The sequence below is a fragment of the Notamacropus eugenii genome, chromosome 2 (genome assembly GCF_028372415.1).
Source record: "Notamacropus eugenii isolate mMacEug1 chromosome 2, mMacEug1.pri_v2, whole genome shotgun sequence".
Taxonomy (NCBI): domain Eukaryota; kingdom Metazoa; phylum Chordata; class Mammalia; order Diprotodontia; family Macropodidae; genus Notamacropus; species Notamacropus eugenii.
Genome location: NC_092873.1, coordinates 111,074,733 through 111,101,273, shown reverse-complemented (window position 1 = coordinate 111,101,273; position 26,541 = coordinate 111,074,733). Strand labels below are relative to the sequence as shown.

The window sequence follows — 26,541 nt, the reverse complement described above, 5'->3', positions numbered from 1 at the left end:
ATTCTCTGGACTTGGTCACCATGTCCCTTATAGTTTAATGTCCCCCCCCATTCAATCTCCTTTTATGTATTGACCCATTATAATGTAATTTCCCTCAGGGCAGGGACTACCTTTTAGCTTCTATTTCTATTCCTAGAACTTAACATTGTAACTGACATTTGGTAAATGCTTCATTGATACTTCTTGACTAGACATAGGATTTTTTTTTCAAAACATGGTTTTACTGGAAAAAAATAAAGTAAGCTGTACTAAATTTTTGCTCCTCTTAATTTGCGCAGAATGCTTGAGGCCAGATCACAAAATCCCAATATCACATGCCAGTGTCATAGTGAACTGGGTGAACTTGGTCCCCTTTACCCTTCTACTTAACTTGAATGTTCTCAAAGCAAAGGACTTCCCTTTCTGAGATAAGGCAGACAACTATCAAAATAACATTATAAGAAGTACTTGATAGTGAAAAGGACCCTCTAGCCACATACTCATTTAGCCTGCACTATTTTAATGTAAAAAAAAAAAAAACCACTTATTTTTTTCTCCTTTTTTTCTTCTTTCTTGGCATCATCCCTTTCCTTTTCCTTCTCTTTCTCCTTGTCACCTTTCCTCTCCTTTTTGCTCTTCTCCTTTGTCTTTTTCTTCTCTACCTCCAGATTGGAAATCTTGTTGTTGATAAGGATGTACAAGGCAATCACTGAGCAGATCACTGTGGCCAAGGGTTCACCACCACCTTTTGGTCATTGGTTTTCAGGTAAAAGGCCTTGACAGATTCTTTCAGGTTGACATCAGATAACAGATTGAAGATATCCTTCTACTGGTAGATTATCCGGTGATTGGTGGATAAGTTGTCCATTGCCACTTTCTCCCTGTAGCCCCTGATGTCCAGAAGCTTAGTGTTCAGTTCCTTTAAAGCACAGATCTGATTCATGATATGTTGAGAAAGGGTGCCCACTACAGTATCTTTGATGTCTTTAATGACAATAACACTGGTCATGGACATCCGGAAACCAAGTCACAAAGAGTAGTATGGGAGCTGAAGCTGGAGCTGAAGACAGAAGGTTCAGATTTGGGGCCTGGCTCTGCTACTTAAAATATTTATTACCTTGGCAAGTCCCTTAACCTTCTCAAATCTTGGTTTCCTCTTTTGTAAAAATGAGACTGAACTAAATAATTTATTTCTAAGGTCCCTTTCAACCCTAAATCCTAGGATCCTGATAATTCTTACATGACCTACTTCAGAGTGCTGTAATAAAGAAGGTCTTTTGTAAAGTTAAAGATAATATGTATGTGTATGTATATATATATATGTTAATTGTTATCTAAAGATCCTATGACTTATCTGATCAGAAGCCAATCAAATTCATTAACTCTAAAAAGTGTTGCATCAATGGGATGCTTAATTAGGTAATAGAATCACAACCGACCAAAAGGAGTCTTAAAAGAGTCTTAACAATTGTAGCTTTTCAGACATAAAAGCCATACAAATAGGAAGCATTTAAATCATACTCACTAGAATACAAAATAAATAAATGACTTGTGGAAAAAGAAAAGTGCACGTAGAAACATGGCTATTCTGTGTTTTGTGCCAATGGTAGGAAGCAGGGGGCATAGTGGAAAGGAGATGGGGCTCAATCCTGTCTTGTGATCTTGAACTAGTTCTTCACCCCTCTGAGCCTCAGTTTCCCCTCTGGAAAGCATGGGCTTGGGCCAGATGGCTTCTGAGGCACCCTCCTTTCCGTGCTCAGTCTGCACCTCTGTGATAGTTACAGCCCTGCTCTGCCCTTCAACAGCCATGACCAGATAGAACGAGATCTCAGGCACTCTTCTCTCACTTCTGCTTCCTCTGCTCTGTTTTCACTGATCATATGCTCAAATGTCTTGAACATCAGAATTCTCTCATCATGGACTTTTTCAAGGACTTCAGTGTTTCTGTGCACAGCCCGAGGTCCTTTGGCTTCACGTTAGTAATCACCAGAACTGAGTTAGGACAGTGTCTTTTCCTAAGTTCATTGATGGTAATGTCATTCTTGTGTAACTTTGGGCCTGTATGGTACCACCCAACTATTCTTTTTCTGGCACTGACCTTCTTAAACATTCCATACACATTTTCTAAATAGTTGTGATCAAGAAACCAGATTGAATCATCTTTGCCATCATCAAAAGGGGCAAAATTATTGAATATATCAAATGTCATGACCCAAGAGCACACCAACAACACATTTTTGTTTTCCAGCTTTTCCTGTTATGTACATCAATAACCATGTGAGGCAGGTGCTACAGATGTGACCACCCTATCAGACAGAGGTTAAAGGACTGGCCCAGGGTCACATAGCCAGCAAGTTTAGCAGTTGGAATATGAACCTAATACCTTTTCTCCTTGGGGGTGGGGTGGGACAGAAATGCAAAAGCTTTCAGGTGTAGAAGGCTGTGGGCCACAGGAAGAAGCCTGAGACAAAGGAGTCACAGGACCCCTACAGTGGCTGTTGAGATCAGGCAGGTAGAGTGGCCTCCGTGACTCAGCCACAGCAGCCACTGCCACTGGCCTAGTTCTCAGCCTCCACCCTTCCATCAGTCTGCCTGGAGGCTGGACTGGTTGAAGTTACCCACCACACTGTGTAGCACCAAGCTTCTGCACTGCCAGTCCCAGCATCGTGCTGGCCCCAATCCTGTCTTCTCCTGAAAGTCGACAGCTTCAGACTCCCCTCAACAAACAGCAAAATCCTGACATAGGATTCTTAATTTCGTGTTCCTTCAATGGTGAAAGCTTCCTGTATACTACAACTCAAATACGAATTTTCAAGTCACTAGGATCTATACTAACAACCATTCTGAAATATTATAAGATTTGTACTTATAAAAGGGATAGTACTAATACTCCCCTTTCCTTTGGAAAATTGATAAAAACCTCGAACTAAAGAGTGGTTTCAGAGTTCTTGCTTTCACTCTCCAAGCTCTCCCTCCCTCCATCTTTCCTTCCTTCCTAGCCTCTCTTAATTCCAGTGCTTTCTGTCTTTTAATTGTATCCTAACTTATGGGGACAGCTAGGTGATATAGTGCAATGGGTAGAGAACCAGGCCTAGAGTCAAGAAGCTCTGAGTTCAAATCTGGCCTCAGATACTTGCTAGCCATGTGACCCAAGTCAATTCACTTAACCCTTTTTTGCCCCAGTTCCTCATTTGTAAAATAGGGACACACTAGAGAAAGAAATGACAAACCAACCCAATATCTTTGCCAAGAAAAGACCATGGGCAAAGTCCATGGAGTCATGTAGAGTTGGACACAACTTAAGAACAACAACAAATTATCCTGTATATAGTTGGCTTTGTACATGTGTTTGCATGTTGTCTCCACCTCTAGATTGTGAGGTCCTTGAGGGTAGGGATTATCTTTTGCCTCTTCTGATACCCCAAGTACTTAGCATAGTGTTTGGCACATGGTAGGTACTTAATAAATGATTGAGATGAGGGATTCTGAAATTCACAGACTTACAGAATTTGAGAGTAGGAAGGGACCTCAGTAGCCATCCATTCTCACCCTCACTATAATATACAGGACAAATTGTCATTCAGCCTCTCCTTGAAGATTTCTAAGGAGCAGGAACTCACCACTTTTCCAGGAGGCAGCCTATTTCACTTTTGAATAGCCCTTAATGATCAAGAAGCTTTTTTCTGGCATCAAGCCCCAATTAGGCTCTCTATGCAGTTTCTACACACTGCTCCTGGGTCCAAACAGAGCATACTGCCAAAACTGCATGGAGCAATCAAATATCTTTTCAACACCTATTATGGGCCACACCTGGGGCTACAAATAGAAAAAAAAAAGAAACAATTGGCGTTAAGGCATTGCTACTCCAAAATGTCCATGTTATAAAGGAACAGAAATTTACATGGAGTGGAGGAAGACCTCATTAATGTACAGTTATCATTAGTGGCCTAGCTTAGTCTGTGAGATTATGTAGCTGTCTTTGTAGAGAGTAGGACAGGGCTCATGAGGGGAGGAAAGGAAATGTCTATAGGTCAGGCATGAATAATGCATTGAATATATGTGCAAGTGTCAAGGTGCCTGCTGGGATGACATTTTTGGGGGAGAGAAGGTGGGGCCAAGGTAAATGTCATCTGCTTTCATGAGCCCCAGGTTAGCTTGGATATGAGAAAAACATTATGGGTCCAAATTATAGGTATTAGGGGAATTCTTGGGCCCTAATGATAAACATGAAACCAATGATATCTTAGAAAATAGAGTGAATTGCCTAAGGGTTTCTTCAGACAACTGGGTCAAAGCCACCTCTTCCTTCTCTGTAGTTCATGATGGGTAAAACATCTTAGTGAAAACCACCCAATTGAGGAAGTCCTTCCTTCATGCCTCTGGTGATAGAATAGGCCTGATTGGAGCTCTCTCTGGCATCTAGGAGTATTGTTTTTCTGCCCTATGTGGCTGCTACCTTTATGTTTGGTGCCATCAATATCTGCCTGCTGTGGTGAATGGAGTTGACTTCAGGGAGATTTTGGCAAGTGCTGCCCATTGAGTAGCACATTGCCATGTCTCTATGGGCACAGAAATTAGAATGACCACCACTTTCCTACCTAGCCACTACATAGAATATGGACAACAGAAGTACTGCAGGGGAAGGTGAATAAGTTGCAGGGAGAAGAGGGTCCTGTTGGACCATTCTAAGTAAAATAAAAGCCTTCATGTGGAGGGAAAAGATTAGATTAATAGCTAGCAGATCTGGGTTCAAATTCTGGTTCTACTGGTGTTTTAATCAGTAGCAATAGGTTACCCAGCTTCTCAGTGCCTCAGCTTCCCACCTGGGGGGTGGCAGGGAGGACAGGGATCATAATAAAACTTACTCAATTGGTCATATAATGTTGTTGTAATCATAAAGTAATATCATATCCAGAAAAGCATAAAGGGACTCTTTGAGGCAGATAGCACTGTCGGTAGAGTGCCCAACATGGAGTCAGGAAGACATGAGTCTCAGAAACTTAGTAGGTGTATGACCCTTGGCAAATCACTTAATTCTTTTTGCCTCAGTTTCCCTATCTTTAAAAAGGAAATAATAATAATAGTACTTATCTCACAGGGTTTTTGTGAGAATTAAATGAGATAAAATGTATAAAAATTTAGAGCACTATATATGTATTTATGTGTGTATATATGTATATGTATGTATGTGTATGTACATATATATATCCTTAAGAAATGGGATGTTGTAATTACTGAGTTAAGTAGATATTAAAAAATAACACTTTTTGCTTCATGCCTGTTTACTGAAAAATATTTCCAAAATGCATGAATTTACTTTCTGGTCCTAATAATAGGATACATACACACACACACACACACACACATGCGTACATGCATATGTGTATATGTGTATAATATACTGATTAGTATACTAGTACACTAATACTAACTGGAATATGCATATATACATATATGAATTGTGTGTGTAATATACTAAAATATATATATGTATGTGTATGTGTGTATACATGCATGTATATATAGACATACATCCAGCGTATATATTGGATACTCATACACACAAATATAAATACTTATCTTTTATACATACATATATACTATTAGCAATTATTAAAATTGCTGTTAAAGTTCCTTCTATATGCTATTTACCACTCTAATTACTCCCATCTGTCTCCAGCAATGCCACAGTTTGAGGGGGAATAGTATGGTGAGAGTAACTTTGGTCATACTACCCTAGGTCAGAAGAACCATAATGCAGTGCTGGGAGAGCCTTTTCTCTCAACTACCTTGTCATTCTTGGGAATGGTCTATTATTTAGCTTCTTCATGCTAGAGGCTAAGAGGTAGCATGAGACCTGGGTGACCTCAGTCAAGTTCCTTAATTCTTAAGAGTTCTTCCCAAGCAACTCTCTTGTTATGCAAGAGCTGCTGATAGTCACTGCAGAAGAGGAAATTTCAAAACCAGGGAGTTGTTCAAACCAACAGATGTTCAATAGGGTGGTTATTCACAAACAGTTGTAACATCTTATGGGGTGAACCAAAGATTATTAAGACGCTATGAAAAATATGTTGTCTGTCTTTGACTTATATTTCTCAAAATTATCTTCTGGTCTTGTTACATGGTTTTTATTGGTCTTTTCTCTTTAGTGTTGTCCTCCATCCTTTTCTTCTCCATGCCCAGAGGCCCTTGAGGAGGTTGAATGACACTTTTCTTACCCCGTCCTAAGCTACCACAGCAGGGGTAAAACTTCCTAACAGTCCATTACACTGATGTCTATAAGTAGCCAACTGGGGAGGGGCCACTGAGAAGAGCTACTCTTTTCCTGAAGTAGATTAGCTTTAGCCAATCAATCTACTGTGAGAGACTCTTACCTATTTATATCTACATACTTCCAGCAAGTTAGTTCCTATTCCTCCGCATTCACAGGCAGTATTTTGTATTCCCCTTAATTCTAGTGCCTTCCCTTCGAGGTACTCTCCAATTCATCCTGTCTACATCTTGTTTATAACTAGTGATTTGCTTGTTGTCCCTGCCATTAGACTGAGCTCCTGGAGGGCTCGGACTGCTTCCTAACCATTTTTGCATCCTCGGGGATTAGCATAGCATGTGGTTGTTCAGCCATTTTTGTCCTGTTGGACTCTTTATGACCCCATTTGGGGTTTTCTTGACAAAGATATTGGGGTAGTTTGCTGTTTCCTTCTCCAGCTCATTTTACAGATGAGGAAACTGAGACAAACAAGGTTAAGTGACGTGCCCAGGGTCACACAGCTAGGAAGGGTCCAAGGCCAGATTTGAACTGAGGAAGGTGAATCTTCCTGACTCCAGGCCTGGCACACTATCCTGGCACAACAGTACATGGTGCTTAATAAGTGCTTGGCAACTTGACTTCTCCATGTAAATGCAGTGTATTTTATAGGATGGAATAGAAAGCAAGTATAAAAGCCACTTTTTTCCCCCTAAAAACAACAGTGCTCTGTTTTGTCAGTTCTGTTGGTCCAGGATCAGATTCTATGAATAGCTTTTGAGTTTTGAAATTGTTCTGTAGTTATTTAGCTTGGGCAGATGCAGTTCATAGAGAACAGGGCATGTCATTGTTGGTGAACCATTCAACTGGCTGTGAAAATTTTCCAGAAACTCCATTTCCCTTTAACTTCATTCTGTGTGCATTCTTTGCTTCCTGTGATCTTTCCCCTCCCTCCTTTTAATTCATACAGCTTCTTTTTAGTGGCAAAGTTTCTTGGTTCAGTTATAAGGCAGAACTGTTCCTTTCTTCAGTTACAACTTCTTTTTAAGTGAAATGCTCAGAATATGGGAAATGTAGTTAGCTGACTTAAATTTTGCTTCATGCCTATTTGCTGAAAAATATTTCCAAACTTTGTGAATTCACTTTCCTGTCCTAGTAAGTTGATCCAAGTGAACATGAATGAATTTAAAGACTGAAGATACTACTTGGAGCTTCAGTTCTCATTGTATAGGATGATAGGTAGAGATGTAGGAGATTGTGCTGAATTGCTAAAATAGTCAGGATATTCCCTTTAATATTTTACACTAAATCCTTGGTTCTGGTAATTTTGTGTGTGTGTGTGTGTGTGTGTGTGTGTGTATGTGTGTGTGTGTTATCTCTTTCTCCTAAAAGTGAGCACTGCGGCATTTATGCTTTCAAATTGTGCTGTTGGAGAAGACTTTTGATAGAAAGGAGATCAAATCGGTCCATATCTAAAGAAATTTATTCAGGCTATTCACTGGAAGGTCAAACATTGAAACTGACGTGTCACATAAAGGTGATACTGGTTATTCTAGCCACATTCAAGCTCTGGAAATTCCCTAATGATAGATGTCCCAAGAAAAGGCGTGCATATTCTCTGCATCCCAGAACTGACTTTTGTGATCTTTATCTCTGGCATCATTTCTGATGCCTAGTTTTGACATAGCCCCAGAGAATATTGGATATAAAGAAAAATTATTTATGGGCAATTCCAGCAATTGTTCCTCTTTCTTCTGGGTCAGATGTGTGTCACTCCTGTTGGTTTTATCTTAGTGTTCTGAAAGATTAATTAACGTTGGTCATACCCTTGATGCCAGGAGGAGAAGTCGTTGGAAATCTAAGCAAGCAGTCTTTTATTTGTAATAGCAAATAGCAAATATTAGGAAATAACCTACATGGCCAGTAAACAATATTTTCTTTAATTGCTGTTTACTAATTTATTTTTTTAGTCTGTCATATTTTATAGATTTGTTCCTTATTCTGTATGTTAATTTTCATTATTTATTGCTTTATTATAAAAACTATTCCTTATTCTATATGCTTAGTTGGCTTGATGATTTAAAATTTTATAAATTAAATAAAAAACTACTTGGATATTCTATTGAATTATAAAAATAAATTTACAAGACAATCAAGCTGAATCACATTTGCAAAATTACATAGTGCTTTCAGTATCCTAAAATTGCTTACTGCTATAAACGTCTACCTTTTAATTTTAATTTAATACTTTATAATTTTATACCTTTCAAGGTTGCCATAAGGGTTGCCATGGAACAACCATGTTCTTATAAGACTCAAAATTACAAGTAGCCCAAGGAACAAGATGCATAGTAACTAGCTTGTGATGACTTTTGCATGAGAAGTATCACAAAAATGAGGAGGATATATGTAAAGTACTTTGTAAAGTTCTACATAAATTCAGCTATTATCATTATTAGTATTACAAAAGATGTCATTGAAGAAGAAGAAATGGGGTGGTTATGTATTAAGACTGAAAACCTATAGATTGCCCATACCTTCAAGATAAAACCAAAAGGAAAATCTCTAGTACAATCATTGGGTAAATCTTCTAAGTGACTTTATAGGAAACATATTCAAAAATTGTAAACAAGAAAGCTTGCAGGGACTGACATCTGTATTGCTAATGAAAGGATAATGACATGAGTTTTTAATATAAAATTCAGTTTTAATTCCCAAATACCCAAATTTAAGAACAATGTTTTTAATAGATAGGACCATATTGAATATTCATAAAATCTATAACAGAAAATATCAATTATCAAGAAGAAACTAAAGGCACAAAGACACCAAGTGGCTTACCCAAAATTACACATACTGGTAAGGGGAAAGGAACAAGCACTTATTAAGTGCCTACTATATACCAGGCACTATGCTAAGCATTTTACAAATACTATCTCTTTTGATTTTCACAACAACCCTGGAAGGTAGCTATCATTATTCTCATTTTGCAGTTGAGGAAACAGAGACAGACAGAAATGAAGTGATTTGCTACTAAGTGTCTGAGGACAAATTTCAAATCAGGCCTTCCTGACTCTAGGCACAAATGATGCAATGACCAATTTTGGTTTGAAAGTACATAAAATGAAATATACCTCTGTTCCCAGTGTTGAATAAACGGACATTTGTGCTAGATTGGTTAGCTTTGCAAAAATGTTGTTCTTTGTTCAAAATGGAGGAGGGGGAGTTACATGGGGAAATAACTCCATTGTAAAAATTAAAATCCATCAATAAGGTTTTTTAAAAATGAAAGTACTCTAAAAATCATTACAAAAATCATAAGAAAGTCAAAGGAAATTTCTTCCCTAGATCAACAGGATTTGAAATGTTCTCTGTGATGGAAACAACGGCATGACAAGGAATATAGCATTAGATCTCCATGTGTAGTCGTTTCTGTTCATTGGAAGGCAGAAATGTAGCTGTTTAATGTGTTTTTATGACATCGATTCTGATAATCAGCATCAGCTAGTGTTTACCATTTTCCCTCCCCCTCCCCACTTCTTAGTGCCATTTTGATGAATCTAGGGGTATGCTGGAACCAGCTTGATAGCCTAGTAAATGCTTCAAGTCAGGGTTTGATTTATTATTTGGTAGATTGTCTTGAGAGATAGCTAGATGGCACAATGGATAGAGTGCCAACCATGCAAATCAGGAGGACCTGAGTCCAAATTTGCTCTCAGACCCTTACTGTGTGACCCTGGGCCAATCACTTAACTGTTTGCCTTGGTTCTTCATTTGGAATGATCTGGAGAAGAAAATGGCAAAGTGGTCTATTATCCTTGCCATTTATCCAAATGGAGTCATGAAGAGTTGGACATGACTGAAGACATAACAAGATTGTCTAGACTGAAGATAATGATGGAAAAAGTGCTATTAATGCTAATTAAATTTAAAAGTGTGTTGGTATGTACATTTTTTTCCCACAGAGAGGCAATCATTAAACATTTACCAGCACACCACTGGATGGATCTGGGGCGGGGGGAGACACCTTTTAGGGTAGAAATTATCCCAGACTAAAAGCAAAAGCAAACATTATAATAGAACCCAAATATAATATGGTTCATGGTATCCCTATTTGAATACTCCACAAGTTTTAGACAGACACAGAATTCCAGATAAAACTTAGTTGTCTGAAAAGACAAGTGGTATTCCTGATTCCACAAAACATTAAAGTTTCCACTCTATTTTATTCTCTTAAATTCAATTTACTAAAAGAAAATCCAAGTATTTTCACATTTTTTGGGATAGTTTAAAACATGAAATCTCTATTACCTTTAATAAGTAAAACTAAGTTATTAATATCTCTTTTTATCTACTTAAATGTTCTCTGTGTATATGTTTTTTTTTTTTATTTCATTTTTATTTTTGACAAAGGTTAAGCTGAAACAGCTTCTGTGGCTCCAAGATGACACCATACAAACTACCTGTGATTTTCTGTCTCTGCGGTTGTTTGGTGCAGGTACATCCCTTTGGCTGGTCAGACCTAGATCCAATTAAGCACATAAAATCAACAGGTAAGAAGCACCTGCATTTGGAAGCCTTGGTTGTTGACAAGGATCCAAGTGTGAGTCTCAGTTTGGAAGGCATCCCTTAACTACATTCATTACCTTGGACAGTTCACTTGAGCTCTGAAGATCGCAACTTCCTCAGCCTCTTTAAAATGAAGAGGCTATTTGGAGGAAGAATTAAGAAATACACATCTCCCATCTTTCTTTGTAGAGGTGGGGGGCTAGGAGCACAGAATGTTACATATACTGTCCGACTCAGTAGATCATAATCTATGCATATATCTATGCAACTAAATAGATCATTGTTATCTGACCCTCTGGTGTGCCTTACTGACCCCTGGCCCTTGTCATTGGGCCCTTTTCATTTCTGAGCTTTTCTATCCACCTGCAGCTGAAATCTTTTCTATGCATCGTCTACTTCCATTAGAGTGTCTGAGTCTCTGAGAGAAGGAGCTATCTTGTTGGGTTTTTTTCCTATTAGTATCCTCAGAGCAGGGAACAATTCTTGTCACATGGGATGTGCTTAATAAGTCACCTTTTCATTTACTGGAGGTTATCTAGTCCAGCTCCCTCATTTTTTCAGATGAGAAAACTGAGGCCCAGAGAAGCTAAGTGACATAAGGAACAGGATGTGAACCCCACGGCCTCTGATTCTGGAGCGAAGGCACTTTCTACTGCCAAATGGTTTTGCTGAGCAACTTAAAAAAATATCTTTCCTAATCTTTACCTGACTTGTCATCAAAAATAGAATTTTTATAAAACAGAGGGGTTGGGTTAGGTAAATTTTGGGTCACAAACTCTCTTGGTAGTCTAGTGAAACCTATGGACCCCTTCTCAGAATGTTTTTAAATCTATAAAATAAACTACAGGGTACAAATAAAAAATAAAATAAAATGAAATAAAAGGTGTTAAAATTTTTCTAAGACTTCTGGAATGCCCTGTATATCCTATTCTAAGCTTTATAGATGCTTGAAACTATACAAAGATTTTTGGGAACACTATGTACATAGGATTATAAAGTTAACATTGAAATAAAAATGTAATTATCCTGATCCAAGTTCATGGAACCCTGAAATCACTCTTTGGGGGAAATCTGTGGACCTCAGGTTAAGAATCTCTAGACTAGAGATGGTCTCTAATACCTCTTCATCTCTGAACCCTGTCATCCAGTAAATTCCTAGAGTAAAAGTGCCTCTCTCCAAAGATGCTGAAACATTAATTGTAAAAGAAGTCATATAGAAGTACAACCAACCCAGTGTTCGTTTAGGTGGCCTGAATTTTGCAATGTACCAGGGAATAGCACAACCTCTGAAGAGACAGACTTCTGGTAGGACAGGACCAAGGGGAAAGCTGTATAGAAAGAAGCTGGATTGGGATTTTTATATACTCTCCTCAAGGGTTCTCCTGTCCATCTCTTTCCTACTGCACCCAAAATCTTTTTTGTATTATAAGGAGGAACAGTTCAGAATCTTGTTGTCTTTTCTAACTAGAAGGTAATCCTCCTGTGAGGAAGAGTTGTTTCATTCATTGTATGTATACCCTTAGCACCTACCACAGTACCTGGCACATTTTAGGTATTTAATGATACTTGTTGATTGGTCTTATTGGATGTATAGAGTACTTTAAAGACTGTCCTCACTTGGGAGATCAGAGAAGCTAGGGAGTACAGTCGTGAGATCTTTCCTACTTAGTAACGGAATGGATGAATCATAGAGCCACAGATACAGAATTATCATTAAGGCTAATCCTCTTCATTTTATAGGTAAGGAAACTGAAGTCCAGAGAAGCTGTGAAATGCCTGAGGTTATATAGATAGAAAGAAGCAGGGATAAGAGTAGATCACAGGTCCTCTGATGCCAAATATAGTATGCTTTACATGTAAAATAGTTATGCTGCTTAAGGGAATCTTTTATACCAAGGATAGGGATGTATTTACCTTCTTTCTGTTTTTCTATGGAGGGGAGAGAGATAGGTTGCTAAGTAAGGGTGAGGATAAGGAAGTAAGTAGGGGAATTCCGAAGAGATCAGCATAGGAATGGTTAGACCGGGTGTCTATAGACAGAAAAGCCCCTGGTTTCACAACAGAAGGTCCTTTGTTGTCAAGGAAAGTTGCCTGAGGCCTTTAGGATAAGCTCCTATCTCCATGGGTCCATACAACTCTGACTCCTAAATTTCAGCATGCCATCTCCTAATATACATGATTCTGTATAGGAGGTGTTGTAATGCTGCCTCCACCCAAGGCTCCAAGGAATGCAATGGAGTCCTTGGAGCTGCTCCTGAATGGTTACAGCTTTATGGTAATTAACATGCTTTATAAACAGGAACTGCCCTATTAGACTTCCTAGTCTGGGAAATTAATGCGCAAAAAGATTAGCTATAATCTACATCCATCCTGTGACCATGGGTCAAATTGTCATTTTCTTCCTATGAGACTCCAACATTATTCATCATCTCCTGGAACCAAGCAGGAGCTGGAACCTCATTATTTATTTGTACTGACCTTCATGTTTCTTCTTCTTAAAAGAAAAGAGAAAGAGAAAAGAACTACAGTAAAAGTGGATGGTACCAACAAAACAATACGTAAAAAAAGTGAAAAATAATGAAGACCTAAAATTTGTAAAATACTGCCCTCAAATAGTTTATAAAGTGAAATAACAACAGCTAGCATTTGCATAATGCTTTAATAAAGCTTATAAAACCATTTACATCTTATCTCATTTGGTCCTTACAAGTCTGTAAGGTAGGTTCTATTATCTCCATTTTTTGCAGAGGAGAAAACTGAGGCTCACAGAGGCTACGTGATTTGCCCAGGGTCCATAAATGTCTGGATAGGCTTATCCTGATTGCAAGTCCAGTGCTTTGTGTCACCTTAATGCCTTTAAGGACTGAAACGATTTGAAAGTTACTCACAATAAAACATATCATTCTCAGCAGAGAAGTGAATGGTAAATAATTTGCATAGGTAAAATTCAGAGGACCAGACATTGAAAGAATCTAATGATCACTTCAGGAGAGAGATCCCAAAATAAAAACTCCTAGGAACATTGTAACCAAAGTACAGAACTATCAGGCCAAGGAAAAAGTATTGTACCTGACCAGAAAGAAAAAATTCAAAATTGGGAGGCACAATCAGGTTTACACAGGACTTAGCAGCTGTAATATTAAAGGATCAGAATAACATAATGTTCTGCAAGGCAAAGGAGCCAGACTATAACCAAGAATCACCAACTCAGCAAAATCAAACATAATACTTCTGTGGAAAAAGATGGTCATACAATAAAATAGAAGGATTTCATGCTTTCATAAGAAGACCAGAAGTGAACACAAAATATCTACAATATCAAGACCCAAGAGAAGTCTAAAAAAGGTAAAAAGGAAAAGAAAACATAAGGGATTCAATGCAACTGAACTGTTTATATCCCTACATGGGAAGATGAGGGTGGGTGATGAGCATTGCTTGAACTTTACTGTCATCCATATTGGCTCAGAGAAGGAATGATATAAGCAATCAGTTGAATACAGAAATCTATCTCACCCAACAAGAAAGTAGGAGGGGAGAAGATTAAGGATAGGAGATTAACAGAAGAGAGAGCAGACTAGGGGAGATGGTAGACAGAAACAAAAGACAGTCAAGGAGGGAAAGGGTAAAAGGAAAGAGAGGACGAACAGGAGGAAAAAGGGTTAGACTGGTTGGCCTCTGAGGTCTTTTCCATCTCTAAAACTAACTCCATAATGTAAAAACAAGAAGGCATCAATAAAGCATGTAATTTTTAAAATGGAATTTATAAGCAAGCTCTGAAATTTGGAAAAGGTTATACTAGTAGTTATTTTCTAGATAGATATTGTCTAGAATTTTTGTCTAGATAGAAAAGATCATTGATCTAGAACAAAAAAATAGTAAAATACCAGCTGATTGCATTATTTATTTTTATCCAAGCCCATTACAATGGAAAATGACTTTTATAAACTCTCATCTTCTGGACTGAAAATCTTAAAAAGATCCCTCCGCTTTGGGTTGGTTTATCTTAATGAAATGCTTCAGATCTTGATGTGTTCCTATATATGTCTTTCTTATTGCGTGTTATTCTCTAAAAAGGCAGTATTTAACTGCATCAAAAGCAAAGTATAAGTGAAGCTTAGAGAGATGCAGGATTCTTGACTCAGTAGGAAGGCAGATGAAATTCAGTTTTATAGTGATGGTAACGATCTAAAGCACTTATATGATGCCCTAAAGGCTATTTGTGGGCCAAAGACATATGGTACATCTCAGTTACTCAGTGTTGATGTAACTGTATTATTTAGTGATGAGGACATGATCCTGGAAAGATGGGCTGAATACTTCCATAGAGTTCTCTACAGACCATCAATGCTAAAGCCACTGACCAATATCTCAGTTTGAAGTCAATCCCTCCTTACCCAAAATTCCAACTGAAGAAGAGGTTTTGAGGGCCATAAGGCTCCTCTCCTGTGCCAAAGCACCTGGTGCTGATTCTATTCTAGCTGAGATTTACAAAGCAGGGAGGGGTGTGTGGGGTGGGGAGGCGAAAGGTCCAATGCTCATACAAAAGGGTTATATGACAAGAGGAGATTATCCCCCAAGTGTTCGATGCCTCCATTGTCCATCTCTATAAAGGTAAAGGAAATAGATTGTCCTGTGATAATCACAGTGGGGTCTCTCTTAGTCATTGCTGGCAAGATTCTTTCCAGAACCCTCCTTAATAAGCTGATCCTTCATCTAGAAGATTATCATTTATTTAAGAGCCAGTATGGCTTTAGAAAAGGCCAAGGGACAGTCCATATGGTGTTTGCTGCCTGACAACTCCAGGAGAAATGCCAGGAGTAGAACAGAAGTCTGTACGCAGTGTTCATAGATCTAACCAAGGCTTTTGATACTGTCAGTTATGGGGGTTTATGGAAAACTATGCCAGAATTTGGTTGCCTGGTGAAGTCCATCAGTATTGTATGTTAGTTTCATGACAGCATGTTTGCCTGGGTTCTGGATAATAGATGATGCTCTCGTGCATTCCCAGTCATAATGGCATAAAACAAGGCTATGTCCTTGTTCCCATGCTTTTTAGCATTCTATTTTCAGCCTTGTTGTCAGACACCTTCAACAAGGATGAACACAGAATCAAGGTTATCTACTGCACCGATGGTAAATTATTTAACTTGAAAAGACTATAAGCCAAGACTAAAGTGCAGAGAGAGCTGGTGCATTACTTTTTGTTTGCACATGATTGTGCATTCAGTGCAGTCTCTGAAGCCAAGATGAAACCAAGTATGGATGGATTCTTTGTTGCTTATGCTAATTTTGGCCTAACAATTAACATCAAGAAAACACAGGTGCTTCACCAACTAGCACCACATCATCTATATGTACAGCAAATGGAGAAGTTTTGAATATTATGGTTAAATACGCTTACCTTGGCATTATGCTTTCTAGGAATGTACACATTGACAATGAGATTGACAGAAGCATTACCAGAACTAGCTCACTGTTTGGGAGGCTTTGCAGGAAAGTGTGAGAGACAAGATGTATTAAAGTATCAAGTTGAAGGCTTACAGAGCTGTTGTGCTGACCTCATTGCTGTATGCCTGTGAAACCTGGACAGTATACCAGCACCATGCCAGAAAAATGAATCACTTCCATTCGAATTGTCTTAGGAAAATTCTGAAGATCACCTGGAAGGATAAGGTACCAGACACTGAGGTCCTTTCTCAAACTAAGCTGCCAAGCAGCTCTGCTTCACGGAGCACAATTGTGAGGGACTTGCCACATTGTTTGAATGCCAAACATATGCTTACCTAAAAGACTATTTTATGGAAAACTCCCACAAGGCAAGTGCTCACATGGAGGTCTCAAGGTCTCTCTCTGAAGAACTGTGAAGTTATGTGGAAAGGGATACACTGGCACAGCACTGTCCAGCCTGGCATGCCCATATAAGAGAAGGTGCTGTGCTCTACAAGCAAAGCAGAATTGAAACAGCTCAAAGGAAATGTGAGATGCACAAATTTATAGAATCCAACCCAAATATTCACTTGAACTATTTGTGCCCCACCTGTAGTAGAGCATTCTGAGCTCATATTGGTTTGATCAACCACAGCCAGATACACTAAAACTTGACTCTAGCATAGTGTTGTTATTTTGGTCTTCTTCAAGAAAGAAGGACACCAACCAACCAACCAAATCCCAAGTGATTACAATAAATGATCAACCACACATTAAGTTTAACAATTATTTGGCAAGTCCTAAAATTTGGGAAAGATTGCTGGCCAATGGTTTATGAAATAAAAGACTGAAGTGATTTAAATATTGTTCTTAATAGCATTTCTAACCCTGTAATAGTTGGGCATTATTATGTCAGGGGACATCTGGTGCCCCATCCCAGTGGGACAAACACAATCATCTGCTGCTGAGGCCCTCCTGCAGCCAAATGGGCACTGCTTGGCCACAGTGCCCTTTTGGCCTTTGTGGCTCTTCACTCTTGGTCTAAAGAGCCAAGGAGGGAGCTCCTCTTCCAAACTGGCCTAGCAGTGGAGGACTTTTGGACCTGTGAACTAACAGGGTGGGTCCAGAGTTTTTCCTTTGAAGATCTCTCCCAAATCACTAAGAACTTAGGATCCAAAGGTTTGATTAGTACTGGGATTTCTCAAGACCATTGTCAAAGAGATTTGGAATCCTCATAATTTACTCACTTAGTGGAAGGAGACCAGTGAAGAAACAGAGCTCTTTGGCAGCTGTGAGTTCCCTAAGGCTTCCCTGGACCAGGATATGTGAGCTGGAGGTTTTCGGAAGTATAGTGTCACCATGGCTATTCATAATTTGGGATAAGAGTTGTGTGGACATAGCCACTGGGCCCCTTTGGACCCCAAACTACAGGGAGAAGCAGTAGACAGTTGGACACCTAATCTGGCCCTGAAGCCAAGTTGATGATGTTATGAAGACAATTCACCTATTGAATTTTCTCTGGAAGGAAGCTATTTTGATTCTGAATAGAGCATACCACTACGATTCTCTTACAAGGGCAAGTGAAATTTTCCAAGGCTTCTGAAGATAAATCCTGACAGAGAATATTCTGTAAATTCATCTACAGGGGTAGCTATGTGTCCAGGTTGTATTCACCTAACTCTACTGAGGGCTTCACCAAGAGTTCGGGTGGCTTGAGACAACCAAGTATGAGGATGTTCCTAGGTGCTGGCATCACCCACGTGACTCACTGTTGTTAATCAGACCAAATGATTTCTTGCTATATACAAGATTGAAAAGGCATGAGTCACAAACTGGTGACCTTGTGGAGGAAGTTGATGGGACATTTTTTTCCATGGAAAAGAACTGGGGTAACTACCAATGATTGCATCTGTCATACACCACATAGTTCAAAATTAGCCATAACATTCTGACAAAGCAGTAAGTTCAATGTCTTGCACGTGATTATTGCTTAAGGGATTTTTTTAAATTAAATTTGTTATTGAATTGATTACAGAGGATGGGGTTATTAAGTGGCCTCTGAGTTTCCCTTTAGCTGTAGATCTAGGATCCTGTGATTCTGTGAGATATCAATGAGCTAATTAGTTCCCTGTAGGAGGTTAGGCAAAATAATGGGATTCACTTTGACAAATATCTCCTCATATCTTGAAATATATGAGGCAGGGCCCTATGTTGTAGGAGAATTATGTGTGTATGTATGTGTGTATGCATATATGTATGTAATAAATATGCATATATACATACATACAAATATATGAAAAGTTTTTGGAAGGGAGGTTAGTTCTGATTTGGATTTTAAGCGAGTGTCACAAGGGAGGAGTTCTAGGATCTGTGTGGGGTAAAGCCTCTGAGCCCATAAAGGAAGGAATACACATTGGTGGGAATGATTACAATTTGTCCTTTTTCAAAAAGGACCATGACATCAGGGAAATGATGACATGACTTGCAATCAAATTGGATTTAAGTGAGGGAGGGCTGTGCAAAGTCACCTGCCTCACTTTCTTCTCCAGAGCCATCTGGGTCCAGTGGCCAAATATCAATCAGGATAACTGGAGATGACTTAGAATGAAGTGGAAGACCTTGGCCTTTTTAAGCTAAGGTCTTTTCAAGTTCTCACTTTGAGTGAGGCAACACCCATTCAATGAATAGGCCTCTGCAAGAAGTGATTCAAGGGATGGCCCCTTTAAAAAAAAATCAAACTGGGAGGGGAAGATCCTCAGTGTTGCTGGCCAAAAGAGAAACAGAATATACATTCACTCTGAGCCAAAATGGCCCCAAAATAACCATTAAGAGGTTCCTGGGTGGAAATGAAAGAGAGAATTGAAAGAAGTTCAGTGAAAAGGTTGGCCTGAGTGGGAATATTAATGAGGTAGAAAAGGGAATAGTCAGAGGTGAGAGAAATGAGGTGTCAGGAAACTATCTTCATATAAATTTTGTGTCTCTCTGAACCTCACAAGGCTTCTTTGACTTGTTGGAGGATATTGTCCCCAGGGTGGGGAAGGCTTAGTGATGGGGGAGGGGGAAACATAAAGGGTTTGAAACTATAGGTAGAGGTCCTACTTGTTAAGGAACTGCTGTATATTACAGGTGACAAGTAAAATCAGCTTGCTGTGTTTTTTAGGGTGGTATCATAACATACAGAACCTAATGAGGGCTACGTTCAGGGACAAACATCAGATCCCTAAAGGAAAAGGATCTTACTCCGTGGGATGCACAGATTTGATGTCTGACTTCACTGTTAAGGTAAGGCCTTCGAATTGGAGAATCATTCATGTTTTTCCCTTGAAGTGCTTCTCTCAGACCAACCTTTCTACTAGTTGATGGATCTCTAGAACAGTTATAGTAGACTGGAAAGGCATTTATAGTTAGAGAACCTGAGTTCAAATTCTGATTCTGCCATTTACTCCCTGTGTGAACTTGGCAAAAATACTTTCACCACCCTAAGCCTAACTTTCCTCATCTGGAAAATGCAGGGGTCGAACTAGATGGCCTTCAATGTCTCTTCCAATTTGAATGTTATGATTCTTTCTTTAGACATGTGATTTTTGTTTTGTTGGAAGAAATTAAAACTGAACATTAATACAAACAGCTAAATGTGCTGCTTTATTATTTATTTACACATACAATAGTTACATCCAATAATAAAGCAGAGGGTATAGCTAGGTGGTGTAGTGTAGATAGAAGACTTCAAGGCCTGGAGTTAGAAAGACCTGAGTTTGAATCCTGCCTCGTACAGTACTAGTTTTATGACTCTGGACAAGTCACTTAACTCTGGTTTGCCTCAATTTCCTCACTTGTAAAATGGGGAAAATAATACCACCTGCTTCCTGGGGTAGGTGTGAGCATCAAATGTGATAATCATTGTAAAGCACTTAGCAAGGTGCCTAGCACATAGTAAGTGGTATATTTAGTTATTATTATAGAGTACCCTGACACTATTTTAGCCATTTTCTCTCTACATACCCATCACAATGATCTTGTCCCTTCATTCTCCCACTTTTCCTCACGTATGTAATCCATTTTTCCAGTTTGCTTTTTCACTTTGCATTATTTCCTGGTGATCTTTCCAAGTTTGTTTACCTTTCTGATACTTTGTCAGTCTTAATTGCATTGTAATCTTCTGCCCCAATAGCAATAAACTGCAGTAAGTTTAACCTCTACCTCAATGCTGGGCTTTAGATGGTTTCCACTTTTTTTAATTTAAAAATACATTCCTTTCCTTCCCTGACAGGGCAGTTTACTACGTCTCTACTACCCTTCCCAAGATGGTGAATATCACAGCACTGTATGGATCCCCAATAAAGAATATTTTGTAGGTCTTAGTAATTTTCTTGGATTGCACAAGTTCATGGGCAAATTCCTCGCCTACTACTTTGGTAAGATTTTGTTGGTTCTGCTTTACATTCTTTTCATGCCCCTCTCTCCTATGTTCCCCTCCTCCCCTCCCACCCCACCCACCCCCAACAAATATAGGAAAGCCTGGAAAACAGACAGGCTCACCTGTCTTATTACTCATCTGGTCCACAAGAGTTTCTGTCAATAAAGAGCAAGACGGATTTTCAGATTTGAAAATGTCAGATCTAAGCATTTCATAGGATCATATCTTTGTAGCTGGGAAAGACCTTAGAATACATCCTCTCTCCTTTTCCCCCTACTCCTTCATTATACAGAAAAGAAAACTGAATCTCAGAGACATGATTTGCTCAATGACTCATGGAGAGAAAGTAACAGAGACAAGATTGGACCTCAGGAGGTCTTTCCACTTTTTCCAGGATTTGAGAACATCTAAAAATTTCTGGATATCAAATGAGTTCTTAAAAGTACTGATCATAATGGAGTTATTAAGAATTATACTTTTACTGCCCTCACTGACTCAAGGGTTTAAAAAGATGCCTTAGTTAGTTATAAATATATTATATATATACATTTACATATATACGTATATATACATATATTACAGGACATAGACCCTAACTGATTTCTGCTTTCCTTGGTGGTACCTGTTACATTTCTACATTAAGTTCCTAAACCACCTGCTTGTAAAATGAAGGTATGATGGAATTAAGGAGCTAGAGATGACTAAGACCTTAGGGCTAAGTGACTCTAATACCCTCATTTGACAGAGAAGGAGCTGAAGCCCAAACAAGTCAAATGACATGCCCAAGGTCACCAAATGAGAATGTACCAGAAGTGGAATTTGAATACAAGTATTTCTGACTCCCAAGCTAGTACTCTGTCCACTATGCTACATTAAAACATCTGCTATGTTTTAGCTCTGCTAAAAAGCAAAGCTGATTTAATTCATGGCTTTGGTTGATGTTGCTATGTGAAGGAGGGGAGGGATCACACTATACTCTGGGGTCAAATGAAAGGAGAAGAATGGAAGAGAGACAAATCTATTTTTCCTGTAGCAGGCCATCCACTTCAACCTAAGGAATTCAGGAAACTCATCCCCTAAACTCAAGTATGTCATTCTACTATTGCCAAAAAGTTAGGTTTTCTTTCTTTCTTTACCAAAGCTACATTTGTCCCACCATGAGAGTCAGCATGATATGGGGTAAGGGAAATAATAAAGAAGTAAGAAGTCCTGGGTTTGAATCCCTACTGTGTGATCTTGGCTATTTTGTGTCTAGTTGAGCCTCAGCTTTGTTAACCTTTATAACACAGATAAAAAATATTGCCTGGGTAATCTAGTGCAAAGTCTCTTTTATATATCTCTCCCAGCCTCAGTCTACTAAATTTGAGTAAAATGAATATGTTCAATTAGGTGCTCTCTACGGTCCCTCTCAGCTCTAAGACCTAGAAAACTTATACTATTTTTCATCACAGAGATCAAAGGGGGATCAAATGAGATAATGTTTGTAAAGCATTGCTATGTAAATGTCAGCTATTATTATTATCCAGTCTCTTTGTACCACTCAATTCTACTATGATAATCTCTCTCTCTCTCTTTTTTTTTTTTTTTTTTTTTTTGCCCTTGCCCAACTTTACCTAATGCTTTGGGGTTAGAGGCATGGGGAGTGTGATAGTGAAGAAACTTATTTTACCAATGCTGACACCTATTGTACAGTTTTTTAGGTGTATAATTTAGAGAATCACCCAGAGCATTGAGGGATTAAATGACTTGCACAGTGACAAAGTATCAGAGGCAGTATTTGAACCCAGGCCTTCTTGACTCCAAAGCCTTCTTGACTCCCTTAGACACATTTCCCTCTAATTTAGTCAAAACATTTCTTGTTGGGCTGATGTTAACCATCTTCTCAGATCTCACACTCCTGATTACCACCACCACCTCCTTAAAAAAAAACTTTCAAATTTAATTTCAATTTGTCTTGGAGTTCTTTAGAAATTAAAAATAGTGATAAAAATAAACACATAACTTATCTGGCAGTGTAGCAGACTTATCTGGCAGTGTAGCAGAGTGATTGCTTTCTCCAAATTATTCTAACCCTTAATTTCATAAAAGTAAATGACGTCCATTAGAGTAGGGACTGCTTCTCTAAATTATCACAATTCCAAAACTTCCTAAAAGTAAATGATATGTGTACAGAGTAGTTACGACCAAGTCTATAAGATAAGAAGACACAACCCTGACTAAAGTTTGAAAAGAGAAATAACTTATGAAAAGATACATCAGAGATTTATCCTAATACTTAAACTTTGTCCATGCATCATTCCTCTTCCCCCACCTATCCTGTGCCCAGGCATAGCGGGCAAAAGAAAACTCATAAGCTTGTGACTTAGGGTTCAACTGTAAGAATCTCCCATGACTGACTGATTTCATGCCCTCAGTCCCACAAAAAAGCAACTGGCACCCATTTTGCCCAGCCATTCAAAGAAAAGAGAAAGAAAGTGAAAGAGGAAAACAGCAGAAGAGTCAAGCTGTGCCCAGAGCTACAAGTTAGAGGAGAGAAGAATATAAAGCTGAGGGAAAAGGGGCTCTAAGCCCAGATGAGGCCATGTCCCCTCCCTCTAGAGTTTACTGGGACCACAGCCACGCCCCGTGTCTACCAAAGCAAGGCACCTGAAGATGACCAGGCAGTCTGTGTATCAGTCAAAAATGAAGGGAGAAAAGAGTGATCAGGGAATCCAGAGGAGATTGTCAAGGAATCCATACGAGAGAGATCAAAAGAACAGAAGTTTGAGAGAAAAATCCTAAATAAAAACCCGTTTTACAAGAAGATAAATCGATAGAAAGGATGATCGGAAAAATGGAAGCATGAATACAACTTTAAGCAAAGTATTTAAGCAAAGCACGCTATTATGACACAAGGAACACAGAGCTTAGTAAAGTCCCTGGCACAAAGTAATGCTTAATGCTAATTGACTGAGTGAATAATCTAGAATTACCTGATAAAAAGTCAAATCCAGAGATCATGAAACCAAGGGAAGAAAGAATGGTTCAAAAGGTAACAATGCAAATTTAAAAGCCTCATTTTTTTTTTAGTCCTTGATACTTTACAAGATCGCTTCCACAATCATGACTCAAAATATTCATATAGTTCTACAATCTCATTGATGTGGGTTTTCTTTCCAGTGATGCAGCTGACAATCATCCCATGCCTGTCTATTTATATTCAGTATAATTATAATCAATACATCCCCACAAATTTACCACAGGGTGTCCAACCAATGTGCTGGAAGCCTCCCTCAGTTTCTCTTGACATTGGGAAATGGAGCCAAAAGAATGGATGGAGCACCTGGATTATCTATCGTTTATCCCTTGCTCTCACTAGTGAATTTTTCAAATTAACATATATGTTTTTGATGATATCCTTTTGCATCACTTCTCCTTTATGATGCATTAACTATAATGTGTTCCACAGCTATCATATCATTAAATCTTTATATGACAGTCCTGGGTGGCAGGTTGGTCAAATATTAGTTTGATTTTGCAGTTGAGAAAACAAAGACATAGATTCAGATTCAATTCAACTAGTGTTTATTGAATACCTACTAATGTGTTCCTCTGGTGCCAAACATGATACTTTACCAAGATGAAGAATCCTTTATTTCAAGGAGCTTAGAGTGTAAAAGAGTTATAGAGTATGAGTATAATGAGGCATATAGAAATGCAGATGAGTACAATAAAAGTAGGTTTGATAAGGGCAAAAAAGAGACTAGGATGAAGAGTTCCAGAAAAAATCTGAGGATGGTAAACATATGCGTATTGGGAATCTTTATTTTATAACTTTCCCTCTATGGTTTAGCCAAAGCTTGGAAATAATAACTATTGCACATTTATAGAATCTGGAGCAACTCTCCCAATCCACACTGTTAAATCTGGTTCCCAAAGCAAGGCTACTTATAGCTCCATCTAACTTTAGGGTTCCAGGGCTACACCTAAAGGATTATGAGTTACTTTTTTGTTTAAAAACAATTGATTGCTTAGTTTTTCCAATTAAAAATTTGACTTTTCTCTCTCCCACTCTTACCCCCATTGAAAAAAAAAAGAAAGCCAGTGTAACAAATAAGCGTAGTCAAGCAAAACACGACCACATTGTCTAAAAAGGATTAATTTTTGCAAGCTCCCACTGCCCCAATTCATTGAATATATTTTTTAAAATGAAATAGAATTCTCATAACAAATATGCATTGTCTAGCCAAAGAAAGTCTGTGGGGTCCTTCTATACTATTGCTCTCAAGCAGCTGTCCAGTGTTCCATCCAGTATCATTCACCCAATTAATAGCTTCTCAACATCATTTAGCCAGTGATTCAGTGCCCCATACACATTCTGAACAGCTAATAACTCTTCAATGTTATTGATAACCAATTAACATAAATTAGATTTTTACAAAAGATATATATATATGTATGTATATGTGTATGTATATGTGTGTGTGTGTGTGTATATATATATATATGTATGTATATATTTAAAATACCAAACCATGAAGTACGTTAACTCCAAAACCAGGAGCACATTCCTAATCTACCTCCTTGATCCTTGGGGAAAGTGGCCTCAGACATAATGCAGCTACTATAAACATTCTTCTTCCCACCAAGTTAACTTTTGGGTTCCGCGTAGCCAATGGACAAATTACTCCCTTGCTTGCAGACCCCAGTATGTTAACTGCCATTTTGATTTAGGGCTGACTACAAAGTTCACCCTCAAGGCTGGGCCTTTCCCTAGCTCGATGGCTGTAGTCAGTGGCAGATTCCACTAGAGATGCTTATTACTAGATCTCTGACAGCTCATCTGACCAACCTTTCCAAGCTCACAAAATCATAGCCTGGTCTATTGTGTCTCTGTGACTCATTCTTAAGGGAATAATAAACACAACAGAGACAGAAAATGAACCACAGCTAGCATTCCAGGCTCCATGGTGGTAACCAGATAAGGAAAGGAGAGGGCTCAACCCACCATTAGCCACCATTGGCTTCCTTCTATTCTTTCCTTCTACATATGTACTCATTTCCAGCCCAGGAGCTAGTTAAAAGACTTTTCATCACCATGAAGTAAGATGACATGAAACAAAAAATGTGCTGTTCATACTCTGAGGATATCATTCTGATCATCCCGATATTAGGATATCATTCTCTCCATTATACGTCAGCATGTGTTTCTGGAAGAGGTTCCCCAACCCTCCCTGTGAGGTGTCAGCAGCCATAGCACATTGGACATGCTCTAAGTATCAGGCCCATCCTCCATTACATAATAATGGTCAGTCATCCATATGATAACTCCCGTTTGATCTAGTGAACTGTTTGTCCTGCTAAGTACCTTGTAAAAAATACCAGTGATTAATAATGTGACTTCAACAAAGAACACGAGACTCAATTGTTCTGCCTGTCTGTGAAAAGTCCCTTATTTCTGGGTTTATAATTATTAATAGACATAATAGTAAGACAAAGAAAAGTATCAGTGGATCATAATTTGTGCTAAAGAAATACAAATTAAATCAATAATAACTTTCACACAGTAAAGTTGAAAGTAATTCTCTCTGTACACTTTGCAGTCTTTCTTTATTGTGTTTTTAGGTTCAGTGACAACGCCTGCAAATTGGAATGCACCTTTGAGGACTGGAGAAAAATATCCACTGATTATTTTTTCTCATGGACTTGGAGCATTTAGGTAATGCTTGGGCAAATAATCTGGTCTCTTTTAAGAGCAACCATTTGCTTCTTTTCCCTCCATTAAAGAACATCAAGGTCTTAAGTTCAAGTACTATCCCAATCCAATCAATAATCTTTTACCAGTTGATTATGAAGTTTTCTCTACTGAATTCAGTAAAATATTTATTAAATATGTGTTAAGCTCAAGGGCCCCATGTTAAGT

General features: G+C 38.5%; 1 protein-coding gene across 12 annotated transcripts in view; it reads left to right on the top strand.

The window, feature by feature from the left end:
* PLA2G7 (phospholipase A2 group VII) overlaps window positions 1-26,541 on the top strand; it is a 67,476-nt gene that overhangs the window by 20,175 nt on the left and 20,760 nt on the right. For 8 of the 12 annotated variants that reach the window (XM_072642370.1, XM_072642360.1, XM_072642363.1 and 5 more), the window contains 4 exons: window positions 10,640-10,779; window positions 19,383-19,504; window positions 20,493-20,637; window positions 26,244-26,337. In XM_072642370.1, the coding sequence (XP_072498471.1) occupies window positions 10,671-10,779; window positions 19,383-19,504; window positions 20,493-20,637; window positions 26,244-26,337 (470 nt within the window). In that variant the 5' untranslated portion in view covers window positions 10,640-10,670. Of the gene's footprint in view, window positions 1-10,639; window positions 10,780-15,381; window positions 18,182-19,382; window positions 19,505-20,492; window positions 20,638-26,243; window positions 26,338-26,541 lie in introns of those variants that run through there. The other 4 variants (XM_072642369.1, XM_072642367.1, XM_072642366.1 and 1 more) reach the window with 4 other exon arrangements.